The sequence below is a fragment of the Paroedura picta genome, chromosome 1, assembly GCF_049243985.1.
Source record: "Paroedura picta isolate Pp20150507F chromosome 1, Ppicta_v3.0, whole genome shotgun sequence".
Classification (NCBI taxonomy): domain Eukaryota; kingdom Metazoa; phylum Chordata; class Lepidosauria; order Squamata; family Gekkonidae; genus Paroedura; species Paroedura picta.
This window is the reverse complement of record NC_135369.1, coordinates 64,095,131-64,118,543: the sequence shown is the minus strand read 5'-3', so window position 1 is coordinate 64,118,543 and position 23,413 is coordinate 64,095,131. Positions and strand designations below refer to the sequence as shown.

Genomic DNA, 23,413 nt, shown 5'->3' with positions numbered 1-23,413 from the left:
CAGAACAAATTTGTGGAATGTCATTTTGCCCACTCCCCCTTTCCACGGCAGTCCCATCTTCCCCATAAGCTTCTCTTAAAGATCAGGGATCTTTCAATAACCGTATAGGAGGTGGGGTGGGAAAAGTGCAGTGGGAATGGATTATAAGCAAAAATTGTCCCCTGAATGACCTCTTTTGTGAGTCATTCAGTAAAGTGTAGGAAAGGTCATAGTAGAGGGAGGTGCTGGTTCTACTGATTTCCCCTTCCTACTGCAGTACCCAAGCTACACCCCACACCCTTCCCTCATGATTAGCTTTAAAAAAAAAAAAAGGGTTGTGCACATAGATCTGCAAGGGGAATGAACAAAGATCTTTTTCTAGGATCTTGCACCATTCACAGAATGGAAGTGCCAGCTCAGTATATGCAAATTATCTTGTACTGTGCAGGAACTTCTCAGTCCTGGCCCCCACCTGGTGGAACGAGCTCCCCCAAGAGATCAGGGCCCTGCTGGAACTTCCACAATTCTGCAGGGCCTGCAAAAAGGAGCTCTTCCACCAGGCATTTGGTGGGGCCGACTGAGCCATAACACCTACAGGTGCCCCCCAGACTGAGGGACCGAACCTACTGAGGGATTGTCAAGTTATTGTTGAAGTGCCGTTCTAATTGTTCCAGTTGATACGTTGTTGTTATTGTTATACTGTTATATTTGATTTTGATAGTGTTCTATGTGAATGTTCAAAAATGTTTTATGTAAACCACCCAGAGCCATAGGGAAGGGCAGTATAAAAATAAAAATAAATAAATAAACAAATAAATAAATAAACTTGTTGAACACATCAAGATTACGGCATGATGCTACCACTCTCTTCCTATATGGGGTTCTACTTACAACCAGCATAATGATTAATTTGGGTCACTGTGCAACAGCCTTCCATGGGGCTGTAAGCTAACATAGCATACGTAGAGCCAACTGCCTTATGCTTAATGGCAGCCATGTGGAACACCTCAGTCTGTCCTTCTGGGGCCATTGGTCTCACTTGGGCTACAATTTTAGATATGATCCTAGCTAAGAGAAACAAATCTGGGAGAAGTAGTTCTCGGAAGTTAGGCAGTGTACATGGAAGGTTTAGCTCATCCCTTTATCTCTTTGTTTCTTCTCCTTTTTCATTATGAATTCTCCATCCTCTGCTTTATGACACATCTTAAATATAGGCCCGCTGATGGCACTCCTAATTTGGCCTTGGCTCCTGTGGAGTAAGTTAGTGACTGGCTTGATACAGCTTTTAGAATCATAGAATCGTAGAGTTGGAAGGGACCATACAGGCCATCTAGTCCAACCCCCTTGCTCAACGCAGGATCAGCCCTAAACATCCTAAAGCATCCAAGAAAAGTGTGTATCCAACCTTTGCTTGAAGACTGCCAGTGAAGGGGAGCTCACCACCTCCTTAGGCAGCCTATTCCACTGCTGAATCATTCAGGGATCATTTAGGAATCATTCAACTATTGCTCAGTTCAAAATACAGTCCCCAATGAAAAATAGCAGACCAGGGGGCACTGGACTGAGGACAAGAGAACTTTAAAAATCAAATATGGCCATAAAAATGAACTTTACCTTTCAGGAATACATCATTGAGGATCCTTTGTAATTGTGAAGCATCCAGGGAGGAACTCTAATAGAGAACATAAGAAAACTGATTATAAGTGATATGATGCAGTGCATTTATTAGACATTTAAAATAGGTTGTGGGGGACCTTGGTAACCCTACTACATGTAAGCTTGTTGGGTAACCTAGGGTTAGTCATTCTCTCAGCTTAACAAAGGGTTGTTTTAAGGATAACGTGGGGAAGGGAAGATCATACATGGCGCTCTGAATTCTGTGGGAATAGTTGGGGATAAAAAAGTGCTGCATATTCTTCAAAAAGTCTTTTTTTTTAAATCTTGCATATTCCAACAAAATGTACTAGGCAAAGAGTGCACAATCCAGAGAAACTTCTCATTGCCACTGAAACACATGGGTTTCTTTTTTCTGCTGCTCTCCCCTGGATCTTCCATTCATTTCAGGGCATCATGCACAAGAGGCATTTCCCAATAGATTGTGCTTCATTTTTCTTATTTCTCTCATGGGTCCCAATCCTGCTCTTTCCCTCAGTGTAAATAACATTCACTCACACTGATAGATTTACAAACTTTGCCCAAGAAAAGGATCTCACTCTCTCTTATCTCTACACATTTGTGTGTGTTTGATGCCTTTGTTACTTGGCTATTCTCACCAGGAGCTCTTACTAATGTTCCAGCAAGAACATTAGTAAGGTACATAAGAACGATAACTGGTAATAAATGTCAGAGGGGTGCAGAATGCAGCTGTCTTCGCTCTGATGCTGCGTTAAGCTGATGGCATTGCTGCTTCTCTTACATCTATTTATTAATTTAGTACTGATTTGAAAAAAAAACACTCATCTCATTTTTTAACATTCTCCCTCTGATTGCATCTTGTAGGGACATAGAATGAGCTGGCTTTTCTAGCTAAAAGTATATTAGAGTGGCTGTTCCATTCCCCAAAACAGTTCTTTAGTCACTCATATAGTAAATGGTTGAATGAGCTTTCCATCATGACCTGAATGGTGGAAATAGCCATATCAAACAGGAAACATTTGGAGAAAGACATCAGGCTGTCTGCTCATATCTAAAAGTGTTATGCATGTCAGTCGGTTAATACACATTTGACCTCCGTTTCCCTTGGCGTCACATCATTTTTCTGTTATTGTATCCTGCTTTAGGATTGAGTTTTTGCTTCTTTATTTTGAGGGATCTTTTTTGCGAACTATAACCAAAATTAGATTTTCCTGTGGAGCAAAAGCCTTCTTGCATCATATGTGGATTTACATTTTGCACCATTTTAGGTTTACACTTTTCTAATGTTACAGTGCACATCCAAAACTGAGAGACATGCACATGAGAATGACAGCCCTTGATTAATTTTGTGACTGTCCAAGAGCCTAGAGATACAATGGTGACAGTACTGGTCAGAACCCATTGACATACGTCTAATAAAGTCCACACAGGAAGCTGTCTTATACTAAATCTGACCATTGGTCCATCATGGTCAGTACTGTCTACTCAGACAGGCAGTGGCTCTCCAGAGTCTTGGGCAAAAGTCTTTCATATCACTTTCTACATGATCCTCTCAGCTGGAGATGCCAGGGATTGAACCTGGGATATTCTGCATACAAAGTAGAAGCTCTACCACTGAGCCACAGACCCTCCCCTGAGTAGAAAAGAGATTGTCTAGTGTTAGTGGTAGAGAGAGAACGAGCTGTGATATGGAGAGTTATGAGTTCATATCTAATCTCACACTCTGTGATAATCCATTTGAAGGAGGGATGTTGCAGACTTCTCAGAGAACATGTTTGGCAGGTAAACACATGATGCTCCATACCTGCAGTTACCTACAAGCTGAGCCTCAGATTCTTTTTTACTTGCTGTGATCTCAGTCAAACAGCTACTGCACAGCTTTGTAGCTCAATAGTAGCGGTGATGGTAGGGCTTCATTTCCTTGCCTTACTGTTTCGTTTTTTGATCTAGGAAGCCAATGAAGGTGGGTCTCCCGGGATCAGGGATAGTTGGGGCGGGTCACTAAAGGACAGTGGATTGAACAATGATTCCCATAAGTCCATGCAAAAATACGCATATGCAAAATTGCCTCCTTAAATCTCAAAAAGTAAGGGTTTTAAAAAAAAACTAACGTTTGTTCAGAAACACTGGCTAACTGATTGATCTGCTGGAAAGAAATCGCAGGAGCCATGGAAAATAGATCTTCTGTTTGTAACTGGCATACAGAACATGAGCTGAACCAGAAGTTGTTCAAGAATCCCTCATGTGAAGTGCTTTGAACACGAAAACCACCACACAAATGTTAAGCATTATTATCCTTAAACAATTATGAACAGCCACCAAAGTTTAAGCATTCAGAGTAATAATCCACAAAGATTATTTTAAGAGCCTCATTAACCAGTTTGTTCGTAAATAAATGTCAGCTGCTATAAGACCCGGCCTTTTTGCAGACTAAATGCAACGGTTGTCCTACTCCCAGAGCTCCTCCTCTTTTGCCTCTACACCTTGAAGTCGTTTCCCTTCTTATTCTTAGAGAAGTGGCAACGGAAGGCACTTGACGTGAGATGGCAGCAGTCTCCCTCTGCCGCTCTCTTGCTCTCTGCTCAGGGGATCATCTGGAGTCGGAGCAACTGTGTTGCACTTTGGCTGCTCTGCCACCTGCTAGGCATCAACACCAGAGAACTGAGAATCCAGCCCATTGCCCCTGCAGCTTGCCATTGCCTGACTCATGAGCCATATGAAATCTTCCTTCCTTGCCCTCAGTGCTCCCGGAGACAAGCCTTGTGCATTATTCGCAGTAGGCAGTGTCATTTCCACCTTTTATGCGTTGATATAACTATTAGCTGTGAGAGGTCTATTGTGCAGAGGCTTTTGGCAGCAATTTTTCTCTCGACTAAGTCAAGGAGTCCTTTATAACAGTTTATTAAGCCATTAAGAGCATCTCCTGTGAACACATGCAGCTCGGCTCAGAACGAATGGGAATCAATTACCCAAACATTGACTGATGTCTGCTTTCCAAACGCAGCGAGTGCAAACGGGAAGTAATTCTGATCAGAGTAAAATATGATATACATACCCAGGTATATTTGTAGCCAAGAGTTACTGCTAATTGCTTGTTTAAGGAACACCTTTCTTCCTGCAGGCAATCAATTCAGAGCCATCTATTATATTCTAGCGAGGTCCCTTGCCTCTCTGTTATGGCGATTGGCTAGCAAATCAATAGAGTTTTGAGATACTCACTTGAGATCTGAATTTTCTAAACTTAGCAAGGCAAGACACATATTTCTCAATTTTGCATGTCTTGTTAGAGTACACAGGGTGTTTTTTCTTTCAACATACTTGATTAGCATATCTTCGGAAGACTTCTTCATAAGAGTTGTCTTTATTCCACCTGGGCATATCCTGGATCAATGTGCAGGTACAAAAACAAGTCACACAAATCAGTCTGAGACATCATATTATTCCCATGGCCCAGAGACATGTCTAGTAATTTCCAGGTGCCAGTACTTGCGCACAAAAAGGGACTAGATGCAGCCACAAAAAGAAATGTGGTTCTCAATTGTCAATTATGTCCTCTTGCTCATCTGATTACACTGAACTGAAATTTCATCCTATTGTCCTTTTTAATTTCTGTGACTGAAAACTGCATTCCAGTACGGCCTGAACTCTGGTTAACCGGATTCTTTCCACACTGGACTTTGGTGCTCTGGCTCCTGTGTGGAAGCACAAATCCAGAGGGATGAAGTGCATCAGAACAAATGCTCCCCTGTGTGGGTACAGGAAGAGACAGGCCAACCTGCCCTGGCTCAAGCTCGAGCCTACAGACCGATGCGAAGCCTCCAGTGTGGAAATGGCACAAGTCATGTATTTGTGCAGGCTGTAGAAGAAAGTTGCTCTTTATCTGACAAAGAACAATGAGAAGAAAGGGCATTATTCTGGGGATGTTTTGTGGAGCAGCAGGACTTTATTTCAGCAATGTTTCAAGGATGAGTACATCTGGGAGTCATGCCCATGGAGAATGTGCCAAATGTAGCAAAGGTGGGGCAAAAAAGAATAAAAGGATGGGACTAGGACCTACCAACAAACAGAAGCATAGGGAATCAAAGGAGATAAGAAAAGACCACAAAATAAAGAGTGAGAGGAGAGGACAAAGGGAGTAATATTTACAATAGCAGTCCTGGAGGTTAATTTTAGCTGATGCACAAATAGAAGCTAAATTAGGCAACATTTCCTGGTACTGGGGGAAACCATGCCAGCACTGCTTCTTCCCGGGACTTTTCCCGGGAGTGGATCATCTGATAATTTACCCAGTTAGTACAGCTAGCAGGCTGAGAATGTAGGTTGGAGTGCAATCCTCTGGAGCTCAGCACTTTGTGAAGCTGCCCTGAGGTTTCTTTATAACACGTCCAGCTCAGAACTCACCCCACATTTACCGTGTCGCAGTGGATTTTAATAGCTTTAAAGGTGTTTAAACATTGCCCTAGACAGCTAATTGCAGAGATTAGGAGTACAGCACATTTAAATTAAAGCAAAATTAGTTCTGTAAGAAGCTGAAAGGGTTATGCCATTATCATTAAAAGACCAGTCACAGAAGACCATTCTGTTTGGTTCAAGATGCACTAGGAAGCCACAAGTCATTGAATATCCCTAGAGATGGTGCAGTTCCCTTAGGGGCCCCCCGCCAATTATAACCATGATGAATTCAAACACTTTTGAGAAATTTGAGTGGATGAGATCTGATCATGATTCTCCCAGTAAAATCTAAGGGACTTTAAATTTAGCTTAGTTCAATTTTGCTCCTTTGGAAGATTCTTTATGTGATTTCCAGTGAATGCTTATTGGAAGTAGTTTAAAACAGTTTTAAATCCCTGGTTTGGTCTTTAACCTAGAGCCTCTTGTGGCGCAGGGTGGTAAGGCAGCCAACATGCTGTCTGAAGCTCTGACCATGAGGCTGGCAGTTCTATCCCAGCAGCCGGCTCAAGGTTGACTCAGCCTTCCATCCTTCTGAGGTCAGTAAAATGAGTACCCAGCTTGCTGGGGGGTAAAACGGTAATGACTGGGGAAGGCACTGGCAAACCACCCCGTATTGAGTCTGCCATGAAAATGCTAGAGGGTGTCACCCCAAGGGTCAGACATGACTCGGGGATACCTTTACCTTTATTCTTTCTTACTCTCCAATGAGGTTGTTACATTTTTGTTGATGACAAGATTTGACTTTGGGATCAATATATAGTACTGCCCTGGACATCAGCCTTAAATCCCGTATATTCAGAAAAGGCACTGCAAGGCATGATATTTTCAAAGCAGTTCGGTAAAAGTTCATGGAAACCAAGTATTACAGATCGACTGTTGAATGGTCAGCACATAGTCTGGAACTCTTTGGGTATATTCATTGCAACTGAATAAGAGGAGAGGGCAAAATTTCAGTGAGAGGAAAGCATGGCAGAACATGTTCCATATTTAGACTTTGGGAAAGTGGCCAAAGACCTGCATCATAAGAGACTGCCAATTCTATCCTGGACATTTTTACGGGTGCCTTTAAGGGCTTGTTGGCAGGAGTGATTTCCAAGGCTTAATATGTATTGAGTTTACCAACCCTGAACCCCAGAATATATTTTCAGTGCTTTCTGGATCCTGGTAAATGTGGAGGGCTGTGCATGACTGGAGTATGAACAGAGTTCCTTTCATAGAATCATACAGTTGGATGGTATCTCCAAGGTCATCTAGTCCAACCCCCTGCAGAATGCAGGAAACTCACAAATACCTGCTCACCCACAGTGCCCCCAATTCCATGTACAGTCTGGCTTGGGAGAAATTCCAGTCTGGCTTGGGAGAAATTTACCTCCAGATCCCAAAGTGGTGATCAGCATTTCCCTGGGCATGCAAGAAAAGGCCACAAGAGCCAAGCACCAACACAGTCCCTTCTGCCCACTCACTCATAATCTGCCTAAATTCACTGAATCAGCATTTCTGTCAGATGGTTACCTAGCCACTGCTTAAAAACCTCCAAAGAAGGAGAACCCACGACCTCCCAAGGAAGCCTGTTCTACTGAGTAACTGCTCTGTCAGGAACTTCTTTCGGATGTTTAGCCGAAAATTCTTTTGAATTAATTTCAATCTATTGCTTCCAGTCTGGTCCTCTGGGGCAATGAAAACAACTCTGCTCCTTTCACTATATGACATCCTTTCAAGTACTTGAAGATGGCTATCATATCACCTCTTGGTTGTCCTCTCTCCAGGCTAAACAGAGCAAGCACCCTCGACCTTTTCTCATATGACTTGGTCCCCAAATCCCTCACCATTTTTGTTCCCATCCTCTGGACACATTCCAGTTTGTCAACATCCTTCATCAATTGTGGTGCCCAATACACAGAGTCATCACAAAGTGACTATGGTGTCACTTGCACCATAGTGTCACTTGACTATGGTGTCACTTGCCCCATGCACTCCTGTGTTCCATTGGCTGATGCTACGGCAAGCCCAAGCTTCTGTAAGGAGATTTCTCTCATCTTAGGTATGATTGCCATCTCACTAAGTGAAATTGCTCTCAGGTAGGAGCAATTGGATTAACTCCATAATCCATTCACTAGTCCACACATATGCATATGTTTAATTATTAAATCTCATGTTATGGTTACATACCTTTGGCACCATTGGACTGAGTTTGATATTTGGCTCCCTAAGGGAAACAAGAGTAAAACTGCATCAAGACAGAGCAAATGTTCTTTATGGTTGTCATTATCAAGTGAATAGAAACAGCTAATAACTTTTCTTGGTCAGTTGATCACTGTTAGACAAGTTGACATAGAAATACCTTAATTGGATCTAAACTTGGATTACTGGCAACAGGATAAACACAGGGACAAGTGCAGAAATAGCCAATAAATATGTTTATAGTGAAGAATGCTAAAGGATTCACCAGGCCTTTCAGGTTCCTCTACTCACTACAGGCCCCAAACAAAACAAGGAGGGGAGATTGGTTATACCATAGAGTTTTAGGTAAATCCTACAGTGTCATGGTGATGTTGCTTCTGACTTTGTGCTGGAAATAATGTTATGACATTGGCCCAACACTATCACAACTCCCACACATCGGTGCAGTGGGGGGTGGGGGGGAGAGGGTTGCCAGTGCTGGGCAGTCAAATCTGTAGGGCATCTAACATTTTCCAGAAATAAAATCAGATTATTGTTGGCACAATTTCTTATTCCACACACGTTGGATAATTCACTTGCAATATGCCTTTGCAACTGGATTTTCCTGTGTGAAAATGTGTATGGAATGGGTGAACTGTAATCAGTACTCTATCCCTGCACTATAACAAACAGATTGACACATTGAGCCTCATTGTGGAAATTCTTCTTACGTCAACCAGAATCCGATTCTCCAAATTGTGAGAAAATTTATAGCATATACAGGGCTCTCACTAATCAGATACCAACCAGTTAGTAGTCCTTAGTCCTAAGGAGATATGCCTGGCCTCAATAGGGCCCTGATCTCCTCTGGGAACTCATTCCACCAAGACGGTTCTACCAGAAGGGGGCGAGGGCTGAAAAGATCCTGGCCCTGGTTGATATATATTTAATGAAACAAATCTATAATATTTACTCTTGGGCTTGATGACCTGAAAGTTCTTTAATGATGATAATGAATTTGATGTCCAAAAAGATTAGGGTTATCAACAGGGAGACCTCCCTGGTTTCTTCTTCATTGCCTTCCTCCACTGAGTGTAGTGGGGAGGAAAATGACCAAACAGTGGCACTTTGGTGAGGGTATGATGTCATTCCTGGAGAAAACCCACAAGACATTTCTTCTATTCTCAGGAAGATACTTTATCAGAATTTAGGAAAGTGAATTCTTTTTAACCTTTCTAATTAAAGTGACATTCACAACAGTTTTACCTGCTATTTCTCTGGAAAATTCGTAGAAGGAATTCAGACTCATGGCCTTCTTGCGATGTAGCCGGAATAATTGTGTAGATCCCAGGGCTAAAATGAAAGCAGTTCACAACCTCTTGGGCTCGCTCAAACTTCATGTTTATTTCTTGAGGTTTAGTTCTCCCCTGAGAAACAATGTATGTGAGACAGTGATCAGGTGTTCTGAGCAATGAATCCATTCTCCAATCTATTTGTATATTCAGTGGGTAAATTAGAAGCTAAAATAACACTTCACAAGATCAGGGACTCCCGATTTCTCTCTCCTTGGTCCCAGGGTCTTAATAATTGAATAGGAAGATGGGCGTATAGAGTCCATATCACTGAAGAGAAAAGCCATATCTTGAACACAGACCCTTTGGTCATAGACCTGTTAAAATTCTGCTGCCATGTCTCAACTTGATATCCATTCTCATAAGAAAATAACATACCCTATGCTATTTGTTGTTGTTCCAATATTTTCATCAAGATGTAACAATAAATAAAATCTAACAGCTATTACTGTGATGACATATAAAGACAACATAATAGAAACCCTTACTAAACATATTCTTACAAATACACTGGAGTGTATAAATCCCATTTAGAATGGTTACACAGCGTGGCACAATAATTTATGAGCCATGCCTTTGGGAAGAAAAAAAAGATATAAACTGCTCTCTTGCAAAAAAATAGAAGAAGAGGGGGAGGAACCTATTTTTTCAGGGGAGCACTGAATACATTTAAACTTCTAGACATGACAGATGAACACTTCGATAGACCTAAATTGAGGCAGCTCTTCTGAAACTAATAGAACCTATTATATCAAAGCATGTCTTTTGTTCTAAACTTTCAGACAGAATTTATGACATCAGGATTGTGTCTAACACTGTCTCTATAACATATTTTGCAAGTTTCTTATTACAAATAGAAATTTTTCTAAGAAGAATTTTCTAAGAAGAATTATTACAAATAGAAATTCTTCTAAGATTAATGCATTGAATTTTTGTCAACATAGTATATTTTCCCCTCCTCCCCCCCCCCCCCACACACACAAATAAATGTTTAGGATCTTGGGGAGCCAGGGTGGTATGGTTAAGAGATGTGGCTTCTAAACTGATGAGCTGGGTTTGATTCCCTGCTCCTCCACACGCAGCCAGCTGGGAGACCTTGGGCTCATCACAGTCCTGATAGAGCTACTATGACTGAGCAATCGGGTCAGAGCTCTCTCAGCCTCACCTATCTCCAAGAGTGTCTGTTGTGGAGAGAGGAAGGGAAGGTGATTGTAAGCTGTTTTCAGACTCCTTGAGGCAGTGTAAAGTGGGGTACAAAAATCAACTCTTCTTCTTCTTAATGATCATGGTCTTTGGCAAAGATAAAGTAACAGGGAATTATTCTTAATAGTTTCTAATTTGCTCAGCCATAATGTCAAAAGATGGCTTTTACAGTGCCTATAAGGAGTACACACATGTCAATGCTGATTGTTCCCAATATGAATGTGATATCATTTATTTATAAGTGGCTGGAGGAGTGAGAGCATGTTCTGATCATTATGGCACACCTATCAAATAAATGCTTTGCATCATCCATCTGCACCATGTCTGTCAGAAACAAGAGACCACTGGACTATATGATATCGCTCCAAATGACAATGAATATTTAAAGTTCCCTGAGTGTATAAGACTGAGGGTTGCCATTTGCAGACTATTAAACAACATTGTCCAGCATGATGTTAGACTTAGAGGTTGAAAACATATGCTCATTTCATCAGCAGGCATGCCTCATAGATTAAGTGCTCATTACCCAGCCTCCCACAGAATTCTTTCTAGCCTTATCTAATCCAGGGAAGCGGATGGGCTGGCTGGAGTCACCCCAGAGAGTGCTTCAGATCTCTGACCTGCAGCCCTACCATCTAGAGCAGCAAAAAAGATATCTCACAACAAACTCAACATCTCATTGTCAGAATCAAAAAGCCAGACTTGAGATAGGGTTATCAAGATATGAGTAGACAGAGGAAGTGCAACATCGTTATAGACTGACAGAATAGCATGGATAGCATCATGGATTTGGATGAACTTGGATTCAGATATCAAAGGCTGAAATACCACCTCCAACATGGTCAGTTAATTATGTCATCCCCCCCCTCATATTCCCACTTGTTGCATCAGAATAACAATGCCATTTTAAAAGCTGTGCCCAAAAGACAAGATATGTTATAATAAATATATTATAATATTATATTACTAGATTTAGAGCCCATTTTATTTCTAAATAAAATGGGTGCTAGATGGCAGTGGCCTCCCCCACCGCGGACTGGCGCAGGCTTCCCCCTATGGCTGGATGGCATGGTGTGGGTGAGGAGGCTGGGGGCGGCATCCGTGGGGCGGCAGAAAGGCAGCGTGGGAGGTCTTACCGCGGCTGTTGGCGGATCCCGGGTAATCGGCGCAGCGTTCGGCAGCGGCGGCGGCTCCTGAGGGTTGGCGAGGCGCAGGCCCGGCGTTTAGCGGGCGTTGGTGAGGCGTGCCTTTGGGGGGGGGTCGAAGGCGGCAGGAAGCGTGGAGGCGGCGTGGGTGTCGGCGCGGCGCTTCGGGAGGTAGCGGCGCCATTTGCAATCGCCGTCTTCTCTCTGGGCGGGGGCGGCAAAATGGCGGCACTCCCGAAGATTTTTAAAGGGGAGTCCCTGCCAGCGGCGCGCAGGCCGGCTGGCGGGGGCTCCCTGCCCGCCGGTCTGTCGTGGCGAGAGGCGCTTTGCGCCTCTCGCCGCGACAGACCGCCGGGCAGGGAGCCCCCGCCAGCCGGCCTGCGCGCCGCTGGCAGGGACTCCCTCGGACGGCGGCTTGATGGGCGGCTTGAAGGCTTGACGCGCTGCTTGACGGGCGGCTTGACCTGCGGCGGTTTGATCTGCGGCTTGACGGGCAGGGAGCCCCCGCCAGCCGGCCTGCGTGTCGCTGGCAGGGACTGCCTCGGGTGGCGGCTTGACGGTCGGCGGCTTGTAGGCTTGATGTGCGGCTTGACGGGCAGGGAGCCCCCGGCAGCCGCGCTTCGCGCGACTGCCGGGGGCTCCCTTGGGCGGCGGCCTGACGCGGCGAGAGGCGCTTCGCGCCTCTCACCGCGTCATGCCGGGAGCAACTGCGAGCCGCGCTGCGCGCGGCTCGCAGTTGCTGCGCCTGGGAATTGGAGGGACCAATCGGCAGGCGCTTCGCGCCTGCCGATTGGTCCCTCCAATTGTCTGTCATGAGGAGGGGTCCAATCCGGACCCTTCCTCATCCCGGACACAGCCCGCCCCAGGAGGGCTTACTGTTTTATTTAGTCCGTGGCGCCCGTGGCGCCACGGGCGGTGTACAGATAATATAATAAATATATTATAACATCATTTTAAAGGGTCATCATAAGAAGTGTTAGAGAATGAATAGCATTGCAATTTTTGTTATCATCATACACACTAATAGGCAGCTTGAGGAGAGGAGAGGTGCCTTTTGCTTGCTTAAAGAAACTCAGCTCTGTTTCTGCCCAGACAGAGAAAAGCTTGGAGGCCAGCAGGCGACTTCCAATTGGTGCCTCCCTCTTTCCCGGGACCTTCCCAGCAGAAGCCTACCCAACGTGGCTGCAGCTGCCACTGGACTGCTTGGCAGAAAGGAAGGGAATGGCCGTGGAAAGGAGCTGTCTTGCTGCAGAGATGGCAAGAGAAGAAATGACTGTCGAAAAAACTAGACAAACACACAAGAGAGAAGTAATTACAGTAGCATAGTGAGAAGGAATGACAGTAAAATACAGGTAGAATAGAAAAAGACACAGACACAGGGAGAAGGAATGACAGTAGCATGGATGGGGAGAAAGAAAGAAAGAAAGACAGAAGCATGGGAGAAGGAATGGCTGTAGGCTTGTGTGGAAGGGAGAATAACTAAAAGAAGCAGAAAGTGAGAGAAGTGTGTGGGGGGGGGTAGGAAAAAGAGGATGAGAGACAAGGTGGAGAAGAGGGGAGGAAGTGGAGGGGGGTTCCTTGCAGATCCCAGCTAGTGTGTGTACATGTGTATAATTCTCAGGCATTCTTGCTCGCACTCAGGCAAAAAGGCGGGAAGAGCTCAGGCAGCGTCCTTAAGACGCTGCTAGCCCCGCCCCCGTGCCGAGTGCGCCGCTGCCACTGCCAGCTGCCACCGGAGGAAAAGCCGGGCCTTCGCTCCTCTACCCGGCCTCCGCCCCGCCAACCGGCGCCGCGGGTAAGTCCGCATCGCCCCATTCTCATAAAAAGAGTTCTTTTATGAAAGTAAAAAAAAATAAAAATAAACATGGGACCACCCATAGCTAGATATATTGTTATGAAATATAGAAATATTTTTACAAATATTTGTAAAAACCACCCTCAACAAGCTAATAATGTTTGTGTTGTGCTTGTGCAAATATAACAACAGCAACCATTTTATATCCTGGCCTTCCCTAGCAGACTCAGGGTAGGTAACAACATGTTCAAAACAATCAATAATAAATTCATATATAAAAACAATACATCAATTTGAATAATTTTTTAATTGCTTAGAAATCTCCCACCCTTCCTATTTAAATCTCACTTGTGGGGGTGGGGCTGGTTCAATAGTAAGTGGGTTTAATTTGATGGGCGGGTTCTCGGGCAGGGAGGCTGCCAACTACGTCTGTGGTGGTGTTTCCTGCCTGACCACAGGCCTGGCAGAATAGCTCCGTCTGGAACTGTTTGCAGCCCCAGAGGGCCCTGATCTCACCCCCACATGCACACACAAAACCCAGCCACCTTCTTGGGTTTCCTAACAATCCAAAACACTTCAACAAGAAATTATTTTTAAAAGTACAGATTCGAGAAGGAAAAAGGAAAGAGATCAGCAGGTGAGACAAGGAAGGTGGGGGGAAACAGACTGCTGGGCCAGTTGGGAATGGGCTCAGAAAATGAGCAACTGAGCAGGAAGGAATGAATAAGTGGGCTGGTTGGAGGAGGGGAGGGTCACACAGTCTTGTTCCTGAGCAAGTGAGAAAAGCAGAATTATAACAAGAGGTGAGGAAGCGGAGGGGGGGCTGCCAGGGGAGGGGATTTATTTAAAACTAGAAAGTAAGCCCGCTGTGAAGGGAAATGCAGCAGGTGCTAGTGCGTGGGGAGGAAGAATGTAGGGAAGGGAGGTAGAAGAGGGTAGGAGGAGTGGGAGGGGAAAAGGAGGGGAAGAGGATTTTGCAGGGATGGATAGAAGGGAGAAGAACAGGAAGGGATCAGGAAGTAAGACAGTAAGCCAGTGAGAGGGAGAGACAGAGACAGGAAGGAGATGAAGAAAGAGAGGAAGGAAAGAAGGCAGGCAGGGAGGTAGGTAGAATGGGATGGGAGAGGGGTGTCTGTGAAGGGGCGGGTGGGTGCGGGGGCAAGTGGGAGTGAGATGGCTGTGTGTGTGTGTGTGTGTGTGCGTTTGGGTGGGTAGAAGTGGGTCCGGAGGACAGGGTTAAGGGAGAGGCGAGGTGGGGTGGGCAGGGGAAGAGTGGTGTGTGTGTGTCTGTGTGTGTGCATGGCGCGGGCTTCTGCTGGGGCCAGGGGCATCTGGGGCCCGGCAGAAGCCTAAGAAGAGTGGGGACGGGTGGCAGAGGCTTCTGCCAGGGCCAGGCGCTCTCTTGCAGCATCCAGGACGCTGCGAGGGAGCGCCTGGGCCCGGCAGAAGCCTAAGAAGAGGGGTGACAGGCAGCGGAGGCTTCTGCTGGACCCAGGAGCTCCCTCACAGTGTCCTGGATATCATGAGGGAGCGCCTGGGCCCAGCAGAAGTTTAAGAGGAGCGGCGGCGGGCGGCGGAGGCTTCTGCTGGGGCCAGGCGCTCCCTCACGGCATCCTGGATGCCGCAAGGGAGCGCCTGGGCCTGGCAGAAGTCTAAAAGGAGAGGCGGCGGGTGGTGGAGGCTTCTGCTGGGGCCAGAGGCACCCTGGCAGCACCCTGGACGGCGTGAGGGTGGCCCTGGGGCCAGCAGAAGGCTCATGAGGAAGGGATCCGGGGCAGGAAAGGAGCAGGGATGCCGCGTCGAAGACGCAGCATCCCTGCTCCTTTTCCTAGTGGAAGAAGAAGGTAGCTGGAGGACTCACTGTGCAGCCAGCATCCTGTGTCTTCACGGCGACTCCCCAGCTGGGGCAACCGAGGCTTGGATGCCTGGTCCTGGATGGCCCAGGATGGGATGCCTGGCCCATTGGATGCCTGGCCCTGGATGGACACTCGGGGGGCCCAATCAGGAGCCGCTTCACGGCTCCTGATTGGGCTCTCTGAGTTTTTATCCCAGACAGAGCCCGCCCTATCTCCTCCCACATTGCCCTTACCCTTTTATTTAATCTGGTCTGCAGGAGCAGTTAAAGATATTTCTATGCAGCCTCTCCTGGGGTCCCGTATAAAGCAATATAGATTTCCACTCCTGCTGTGAGTCCTCATGGACTCCCTTCCTGTTAGCTGCTAATTACTAATCACCCCATGCAAGGAAACAAACAAGGACAAGCACATACCTGTGGTTCAACCTGAAAGGAGGGCAAGAAGAGAAGCAGGTTAGACAAATGCTGTAAGAACAATATGGAAAGCCTGTGATCCATAACTGTCCCTATCAACCAACCAGTACATCCAAAGATTTAAGGGCAATTACACTTTTTTTAAAGATAGGGCAAAAATTTCAGTTTTCCGACCTCAGACCCCTTACTAGGGTTGCCAAATCCAAGTTGGGAAATGCATGGAGATTTGGGTCAGAGTCTGGGGATGGTGGGGTTTGGGGAAGGGAGGGAGTTCAGCAGGGTGTGGTGCCACAGAGCCCACCCCTCCAAAGCTGTCAGTTTCTCCAGTGAACTCATCTACGTACCCTGGATTTCAGTTGTCATTCTGAGAGATCGCCAGACCTCCCCTGGAGTTTGGCAACCCTGCCTTCTACTTTGCCCCCTTACAGTTCTTTGGCCTATTGACCACCCTCCCCCAGAATAAAGTTGAGGGGGCTGGGGGTGTTAAAGCCAGTACATTAATTTATTCAAATAATTAGCTATCTTGTTTAAATAATCCATCTACCTCCATTGAACTTTGTTAGACATTAAATTCAATCCATATGGAAATTTGTGAGGAATTTCAGGCAGGGGTGATTTGGAAATCTCCCCTCCCCCAAAAAAATCTCCAAGATTTCTCTGAATTCTCTGGAGCCCAGCTGTTTAATCCTTTCCTGTTTTCCTAGAAGAGAAACTTAGCAGCTGTCACTATTCTGTCCCTTCTAGAACAATCTCAGTCCATATCTAGACAGTTTTTCACTTGTTTTTTTCTTGTGAATAATTCTATATGCTTAAAAGATGGAGACCCCTACCTTGGTTGTGAGACTGATATAGGAGCCAATCAAAAGTGACCATGGCTCACGGGCAGAACATCTTTTTTAGGATTGCCAGACACCCCCTGGCCACCAGCAGGGGATGGAGTTAGAGTTTCCAGATCCAGGTTGAGAAAGTTTTGGAGATTTAGGGATGGAGTTTGGGGAGGACAGGGACCTCAGTGGGGTACAATGCAATAGAGTCCACTGCTTTGCTTCTTTGGTGAAGTCCTGCTGAAGTCCCTCCCCTCTCCAAACTGTGCACTTCCAGACTGTCCCTCCAAAGAGCCAAATCCCAGTTCAAAGGTACTAAACTTTGGGCAGCGGGGGAAGTAGAGAAAAGAGGGAGGAAGGGCAGAAGAAACAATAAGAGAAGATAGATACATTCATGTCTCCATTTTTTCCCCAGTCCATTCTTAGTACCTGCTGTGATTTTTTAACATGGGCTCTTAAGATTGGACCATACATTTTTAAAAAGTTACTGCTTTTCTCGTTGGTAAAGGCCATATGTGGTCAGGGCCCAGTGTACCTGAGGGACTGTCTTTCTGCCTATACCCCTCAGAAAGCCTTGCGCTCTGCCACCGACAACTGGCTAGTGATCCCTGGCCCACTTGACCTCAACTAGGGCCAGAGCCTTCTCTCTTCTGGCCCCCACTTAGTGGAATGAGCTCCGGGAGGAGATCAGGGCCCTGACAGAACTAACACATTTCCGTAGGGCCTGCAAAAGTGAGCTCTTCCACCAGGCATTTGGTTGAGGTCGGTGGAAATCAGCAGTGCCACTGGGGCCCTGAAGCTCCCTCCAGGAATCCATGTACCTGAATCTAAGCCATGGACCTGTTTGATTATTACCTTGTTAAACTGTTCTCTTCTGTTGTTATTGTTACCATTGTTGCATTGCAGTTTATTGTCCCAGAAACTGAGTCCATGTGAACCAGAGGAGCCTCAGGGGAGGATGGTATACAAATGTAATTAATAAAAATAAATAAATAAATGAACTCTAATGTAGCAAGGGCTCTAACTGGTAAATAACTTCTTAAATCTGCTCAAAAATGCTCCTGAGATTCCAGCCATGGAACATTTACAAGCATGCCATTAGCACTAAGCACTCTTCCAGGGGATAGTCCAGTTAAAATCTAATTAAAAATCCACATTTTTAATCTGTGCTTAATGAATAAATTAACTATATTGATTACTCAATTAATTATTTTAGTCTTAATTATAACACTTGTATGAGATAACATTTCCTGTTTACTCCATGCAGGTTTGTTAGTTTTCTTGTCATTCTCTTCTCCATGACTGGAATCTCACAGCAGGGTTTAATGTACAAACCCCCAGCACAGTGACAATATTTCACTCATGAGACCTGTACTTTCTTGCCGAGATCTAAAAGCCTCAGAGTTCAAGATGAAGACTTTTTGCATGAATGCCACAGATATGTTATGTTTTCCAACTATACATCTTTTCCATTGTGTAAAAAATCGCTGCCAAAGCTCCATCAAATTTTGGAAGCAACTCCTCTGACACTGCAAGGCTGCTCTGAAAATTTTGGGCAAGCCAGAAGAGGAATCAAAATGGAACACTACACATATTTTTTGAAATTTCAGTATTTTTTGAAATTTCAGTATTTTAATTCAAATTTTTGACAAAATTTAGAACATATATTAAACATTTTGGGATAGATTTTGCCAGCTCTAGGTTGGGAAATAGCTGGAGACTTTGAGGATGGAGCAAGGAATGAGCAGGATTTGGCACAGGGAGGGACCTCAATGGAGTATAATTGAGTCCACCTTCCAAAGCAGCCATTTTCTTCAGAAGAACTGATCTGCATTGCTTGGAGATGACCTGTAAATCTGGGGGATTCCCAGGTTGCACCTGGGGACTAGTATCCCTATTTTAGGAGGAAGTGGGGAACCTGCTAGCTATTGCAAGGAAGTAAGAGCTGGCCAGCCTGAGGAGGGGCTGTTTCACCAGGGGCAGAATTGCTGGTACCTGCAATGCCTCATGAATTAGTTTCTTGATGACAAGCAGTAATTGTAATTTATGGCAAGTAGTGAAAGAACGGCTGAGGTGGGGATACTGGGCCATCAGTAAGAATGCCATGTCACTTTTTATAAAGCCAGACGTGACGTTGTTCACCTCTCTAGGAATTGGTGTTTTACATGGTGATTCCTGGGTGTAAACTGCACGGAGCTTTTATTCCAGTCCCAGGTCAATTCAGTCCCTGCCCTCTACACAGAATGCAATTTCTGTTTGGATTTTGGGCGATTTAAATTTTCCTTCTGCAGCAAGAAGGATTGATCCGGAGTGACCCTACCTTTATTGTGCGATATCTTAAGAGTGCTTTTAACCCTCAATATTTTTCAAATCCGGATTGGGAAAGCAAGCTCCGTGGTAGAGAACCTCTGATAGACCACACCTGGTCATGTGACAAGCTTGCCTTAAAGGAGAAGCCCCTAATTTCTCTCAACTTCTGTAGTTCCTGGATTTTTTCTCCCTTCTCTGCCTTTTTCGATCCTCTCCCCCCCCCCTCCAAGTAAAGAAAGAGGCTCCCTGCTTGGCTCCTCTCCCCCCCTTCAAGAAAAGAAAGAAAGAGGCTTGGCTCCCCCCCCCTTCTGAACTACCCTAACCACGTGCAGAAGACTTTCCTGTTTCAATGGGGAGGGGAAGAGGAAGACCCGAGTTCAAAGCGATCTGAATTCAACAGGATTGACAATGGAACAAACAAAGTAAGTGCAGACTCTGCCCTGGAGAGGCCTAGGTTTTCCCCAGAAATGGCATCACTATAAATCTTAGTGATTCGCAGAAAGGTGAGCTGCAATTCCAGATTTTCTAGAAGTGATGTCATGCTGTCACTGTCAACTGCTGAAATGCTGGTGGGCAAGATCCCCAGCAAATTTGGGAAATTTGATTTGTGTGTTATGCCTTATAAGATGCTTTGGATTCATATTATATGGAGACAAGGTAGTGAAAAGTTTCTAAATAAATAAATCTATCATATTTTTATTCTGCCCTTCCTTGAAGGAGCTCAAGATTGTATATATGGTTCTTTCTTCCATGGACTCAGACAATACTCTTAAACTCTACAGGACCTGTGCATCAGTGCTGATTCTTGGCCTAATCAACCAATACATTCGTTTATTTTCTCTACTGCAGACACAAATAAGACCAGGCCCTTTTCCCTTCAGCAAGGTTAGTGGGTCATAAGCCATCTAGGCATCCTCTGGTGGGATCCATGTGATAACTGATGGTCTGGGCTTTTGATCATATGGCAGGGAAAGGAATTGTGTTAGGATGAAAACTTAAGGGTGTTTCACATTGGTTTTTGAGGGATGAGGAAAAATCCCACTCCATATTTGAAAAGCCAGCTTTGTGTAGTGGTTAAGAGTGGCAGCCTCTAATCTGGAGACCTGGGTTTGATTCCCCACTCCTCCACATGCAGCCAGCTGGATGAAATTGGGCTGGTCACAGCCCTCACAGAGCTCTCTCAGCCTCACCTACCTCACATGGTGTCTATGGTGGTGAGAGGAAGGGAAGGTGATTGTAAGCCATCTTGAGACTCCTTCTGGCAGAGAAAAGTGACATATAAGAACCAACTCTTCTTCTATCTTTCCTATTTTCCAACACAGAATTAAACTGAGGAATTTTGAAACCACTGTATATAGTAGGCCTCTATAAATTTACAGTGCTATTGCATTATGCTAAGACTGTCCTGGAACACAGCAAGCCTGGCAGGGTAATATTGTTTGTGCAAATGGTGGCCATTCATGCCCAAAGGGCATGATTTGCTGTTTGACCTGGCAGCAATGGGAGAAACAGAAAAGAAAAACAAACAAACAAACAAACAAAAACCCTGCTAAACTTCAATGTGAAAAACGCCTAAGATAGAAAAAATTCCAGAATAATTATTCTGAAAGAGGTATAACATCCACACTGTGAATGGCTAGGAACTAGCCTTTAGTCCCAAAGGAAACTGGTTGCTGTGAAGGAATCTACTTTAAAACAAACAGCATTAGATCAAAATAAGGTTACCAGATCCAGATTGGGAAATTCCTGGAGGTTTGCAGGGAGAGATTGGGAAGGGCAGAGCTTGGGGAGAAGATGGATCTCCGGAGGGAAGGAATGCCATAGAATTCATTCTCTAGCTGCTGCTTTCCCCAGGGCAGCTCATCTCTGGCGTCTGAGAGAATGGGAACCCAGCAGGAGAAGGAAGTGCCTCATGACTTGCCTCTAGGAATGTGGGACAGTCATGACTCCTTTGTCTGTTAGGTCCTCTTCCGAAATTTTGGTTTGCACTTTCAACAGCCTAACCATAGGTATCAAACAGAAGTCCTACAGAGTTCACTGGGGATCTACTTCCAAGTAAGTTTGTATGGAACTGTGCTCCCCCACTCTTCCACATGCAGCCAGTTGGATGACCAGTCACAGTTCTCTTAGAGCTGTTTTCACAGAGCAGTTTTCTCAGGGCTCTCTCAGCCCCACCTACCTCACAGGGTTTCTGTTGTGGGGAAGGTGTTTGTAAGCTGCTTTGGGACTCCTTCAGATAGTGAAAAGCAGGCTATAAAATAAAAACAGCTCTTCTTCTTCAAATATTTTTCCCAACAGAGACCCAGCAAAAAATGTTTCAGGCAAAATATGATCGAGACAGGGAAAGACAGAGGAAGATGATGATGGAAAAGAAAAACAAATTTCTACTTTTTTGTATTGGTATTTTGTATTTTTAAATAATGATATTGTATTTTTAAATAATGATATAATGATATAGTATGATATTTTAAAGAGCCTCTTGTGGCACAGAGTGGTAAGGCAGCAGACATGCAGTCTGAAAGCTCTGCCCATGAGGCTGGGAGTTCAATCCCAGCAGCCGGCTCAAGGTTGACTCAGCCTTCCATCCTTCCGAGGTCGGTAAAATGAGTTCCCAGCTTGCTGAGGGGTAAACGGTAATGACTGGGGAAGGCACTGGCAAACCACCCCGTATTGAGTCTGCCATGAACACGCTAGAGGGCGTCACCCCAAGGGTCAGACATGACTCGGTGCTTGCATAGGGGATACCTTTACCTTTACCTTTTTATATTTTAAAATATCATACTAACTCAGAATGATTGAGACTTGGCTTCAATTTGATTGAAACTTCACTTATTTAATACCAGCTAGATACAAGTTCAGTGGTAGCTTAAAGAATTTCAGTGTATATGCTTTTGAGATGTCCTGATGAAGGCGTCTCTGTCTAGAAACATGTTAGGTTGTTTTTAAACCAATGTGTTTCTAGGTCCTTCTGTGTATATTTCTGTACTATACCTTTTCGGGGACTCCCCTTTTCTTGGGATACTGTGGGGCCCCCAGAGTGATCATGACATGTATCCAGATCCAGGTTACAAGTAAATTAGCATATTTAACCTGATTCTCCACATAGGCCTTCCTTGCTTAGCTGGGACTATTGTAAATGTATGTGGTTTTAATGTATAGCAGCAAGGGAGGCTGTTTGCTTTTCTAAAATCCACCCAATGTTTACTGACCGTCCTGTTATTTTAGCACTGTACAGAAATCCCAACTCTATTGTTTTCATATTTATTTGCCTACCTTATTAGGATGTTTTCTAGACAGAGTGTTTTTGTATCAAAAAAAAAAGCTTAAAGAGAACTCGTCATATAAATATCAGGAAATATTGACTTCAAAATATTGATCTAATGTAAGATAGGATGCTGAATGAATATGTGACAGTAATCAAACAGGGAATGTTGTTTAAAATGTCATTTGCCTACTGGGTCAACAATTACATTCATACCAGGGATGTCAATATTCACACTGCAGAACAAAAAGCAGTAACCTTCTTTCTCCCCTGCATATAAGTTTAGTAAATATTTAGAATGTATTATCTCTTGTTGCATCCAGAAAATCAGTCTCCCATGTGAAGATAGATTTAGTGTTTGAGGCAAGAACAGCTGTAGCCCTGGGAATGGAGACTTGGTTATGGGCTGGAAGAATGTTGGTTTCACATCCTCAGGAGAATTCTGCTTTAGGATCCAGCTGTCCCTACTCTCAAAGCTCTTTTATCAACTCCCTCTTCTACCATTTCTGTCTCTCCAAGGCGCTCGGCAATTCAAGATTTATTCCTCCATTTTTTCCCCTCACAAAAGACCTGTGGGGTTGAGCTAAACTAAGTTAGTGTGCCGGGGAGCTTCAGGGCAACCCTGAATTTGCATTTGGGCCTGTCCATTGCCAGTCTGCCACTGTAACCACAACATCACACTGGCTTTCTCCTTTGCACACCTTCTTTTTCTTCTGTGTACATGGCTATCTACTTGTACTTAGGGTTGCCTGCTCTGGCTTGGGAAATACCTGGAGATTTTTGGGGTGAAGCCTGGGAAAGGAGGTGTTTGGAGAAGGGTGGGACCTCAGTGGGGTATAATTTCATAGAGTTCATCCTACGAAGCAGCTATTTTTTCCAGGAGAACTAATCTTTTAAAGTTTGAAGATAAACTATAATTCCAGGTGATCCCCAGGTCCCACCACTGGTGGCTGGCATTTCTAGAGGACCTATGAACTTAACTAGGACATAAATTCCTTCCTCGTTGTCTTGTGCCTAATCTTCAGCA

General features: G+C 44.8%; 1 protein-coding gene, 1 long non-coding RNA gene and 1 other non-coding gene across 8 annotated transcripts in view; 1 reads left to right on the top strand and 2 right to left on the bottom strand.

Annotated features, from left to right (window-relative positions):
- Positions 1–23,413, bottom strand: part of LOC143839167 (calpain-13-like) — a 132,238-nt gene that overhangs the window by 17,286 nt on the left and 91,539 nt on the right. For 5 of the 6 annotated variants that reach the window (XR_013231656.1, XR_013231652.1, XM_077340995.1 and 2 more), the window contains 4 exons: positions 9,493–9,653; positions 8,236–8,272; positions 4,933–4,995; positions 1,594–1,651 (listed from right to left, as the gene is read on the bottom strand). Coding sequence is in view for 4 of the 6 variants with exons in the window: in XM_077340995.1 (XP_077197110.1) it covers positions 1,594–1,651; positions 4,933–4,995; positions 8,236–8,272; positions 9,493–9,653 (319 nt within the window). In the remaining 2 variants the exon portion in view is untranslated. The remainder of the gene's footprint in view (positions 1–1,593; positions 1,652–4,932; positions 4,996–8,235; positions 8,273–9,492; positions 9,654–23,413) is intronic. The other variant, XM_077341002.1, reaches the window with a different exon arrangement.
- LOC143839218 (uncharacterized) overlaps positions 1–23,413 on the top strand; it is a 121,154-nt gene that overhangs the window by 66,728 nt on the left and 31,013 nt on the right. The window lies entirely within an intron of this gene.
- Positions 3,172–3,246, bottom strand: TRNAT-UGU (transfer RNA threonine (anticodon UGU)). Its single transcript has one exon. It is a non-coding gene; the product is annotated as a tRNA-Thr (tRNA).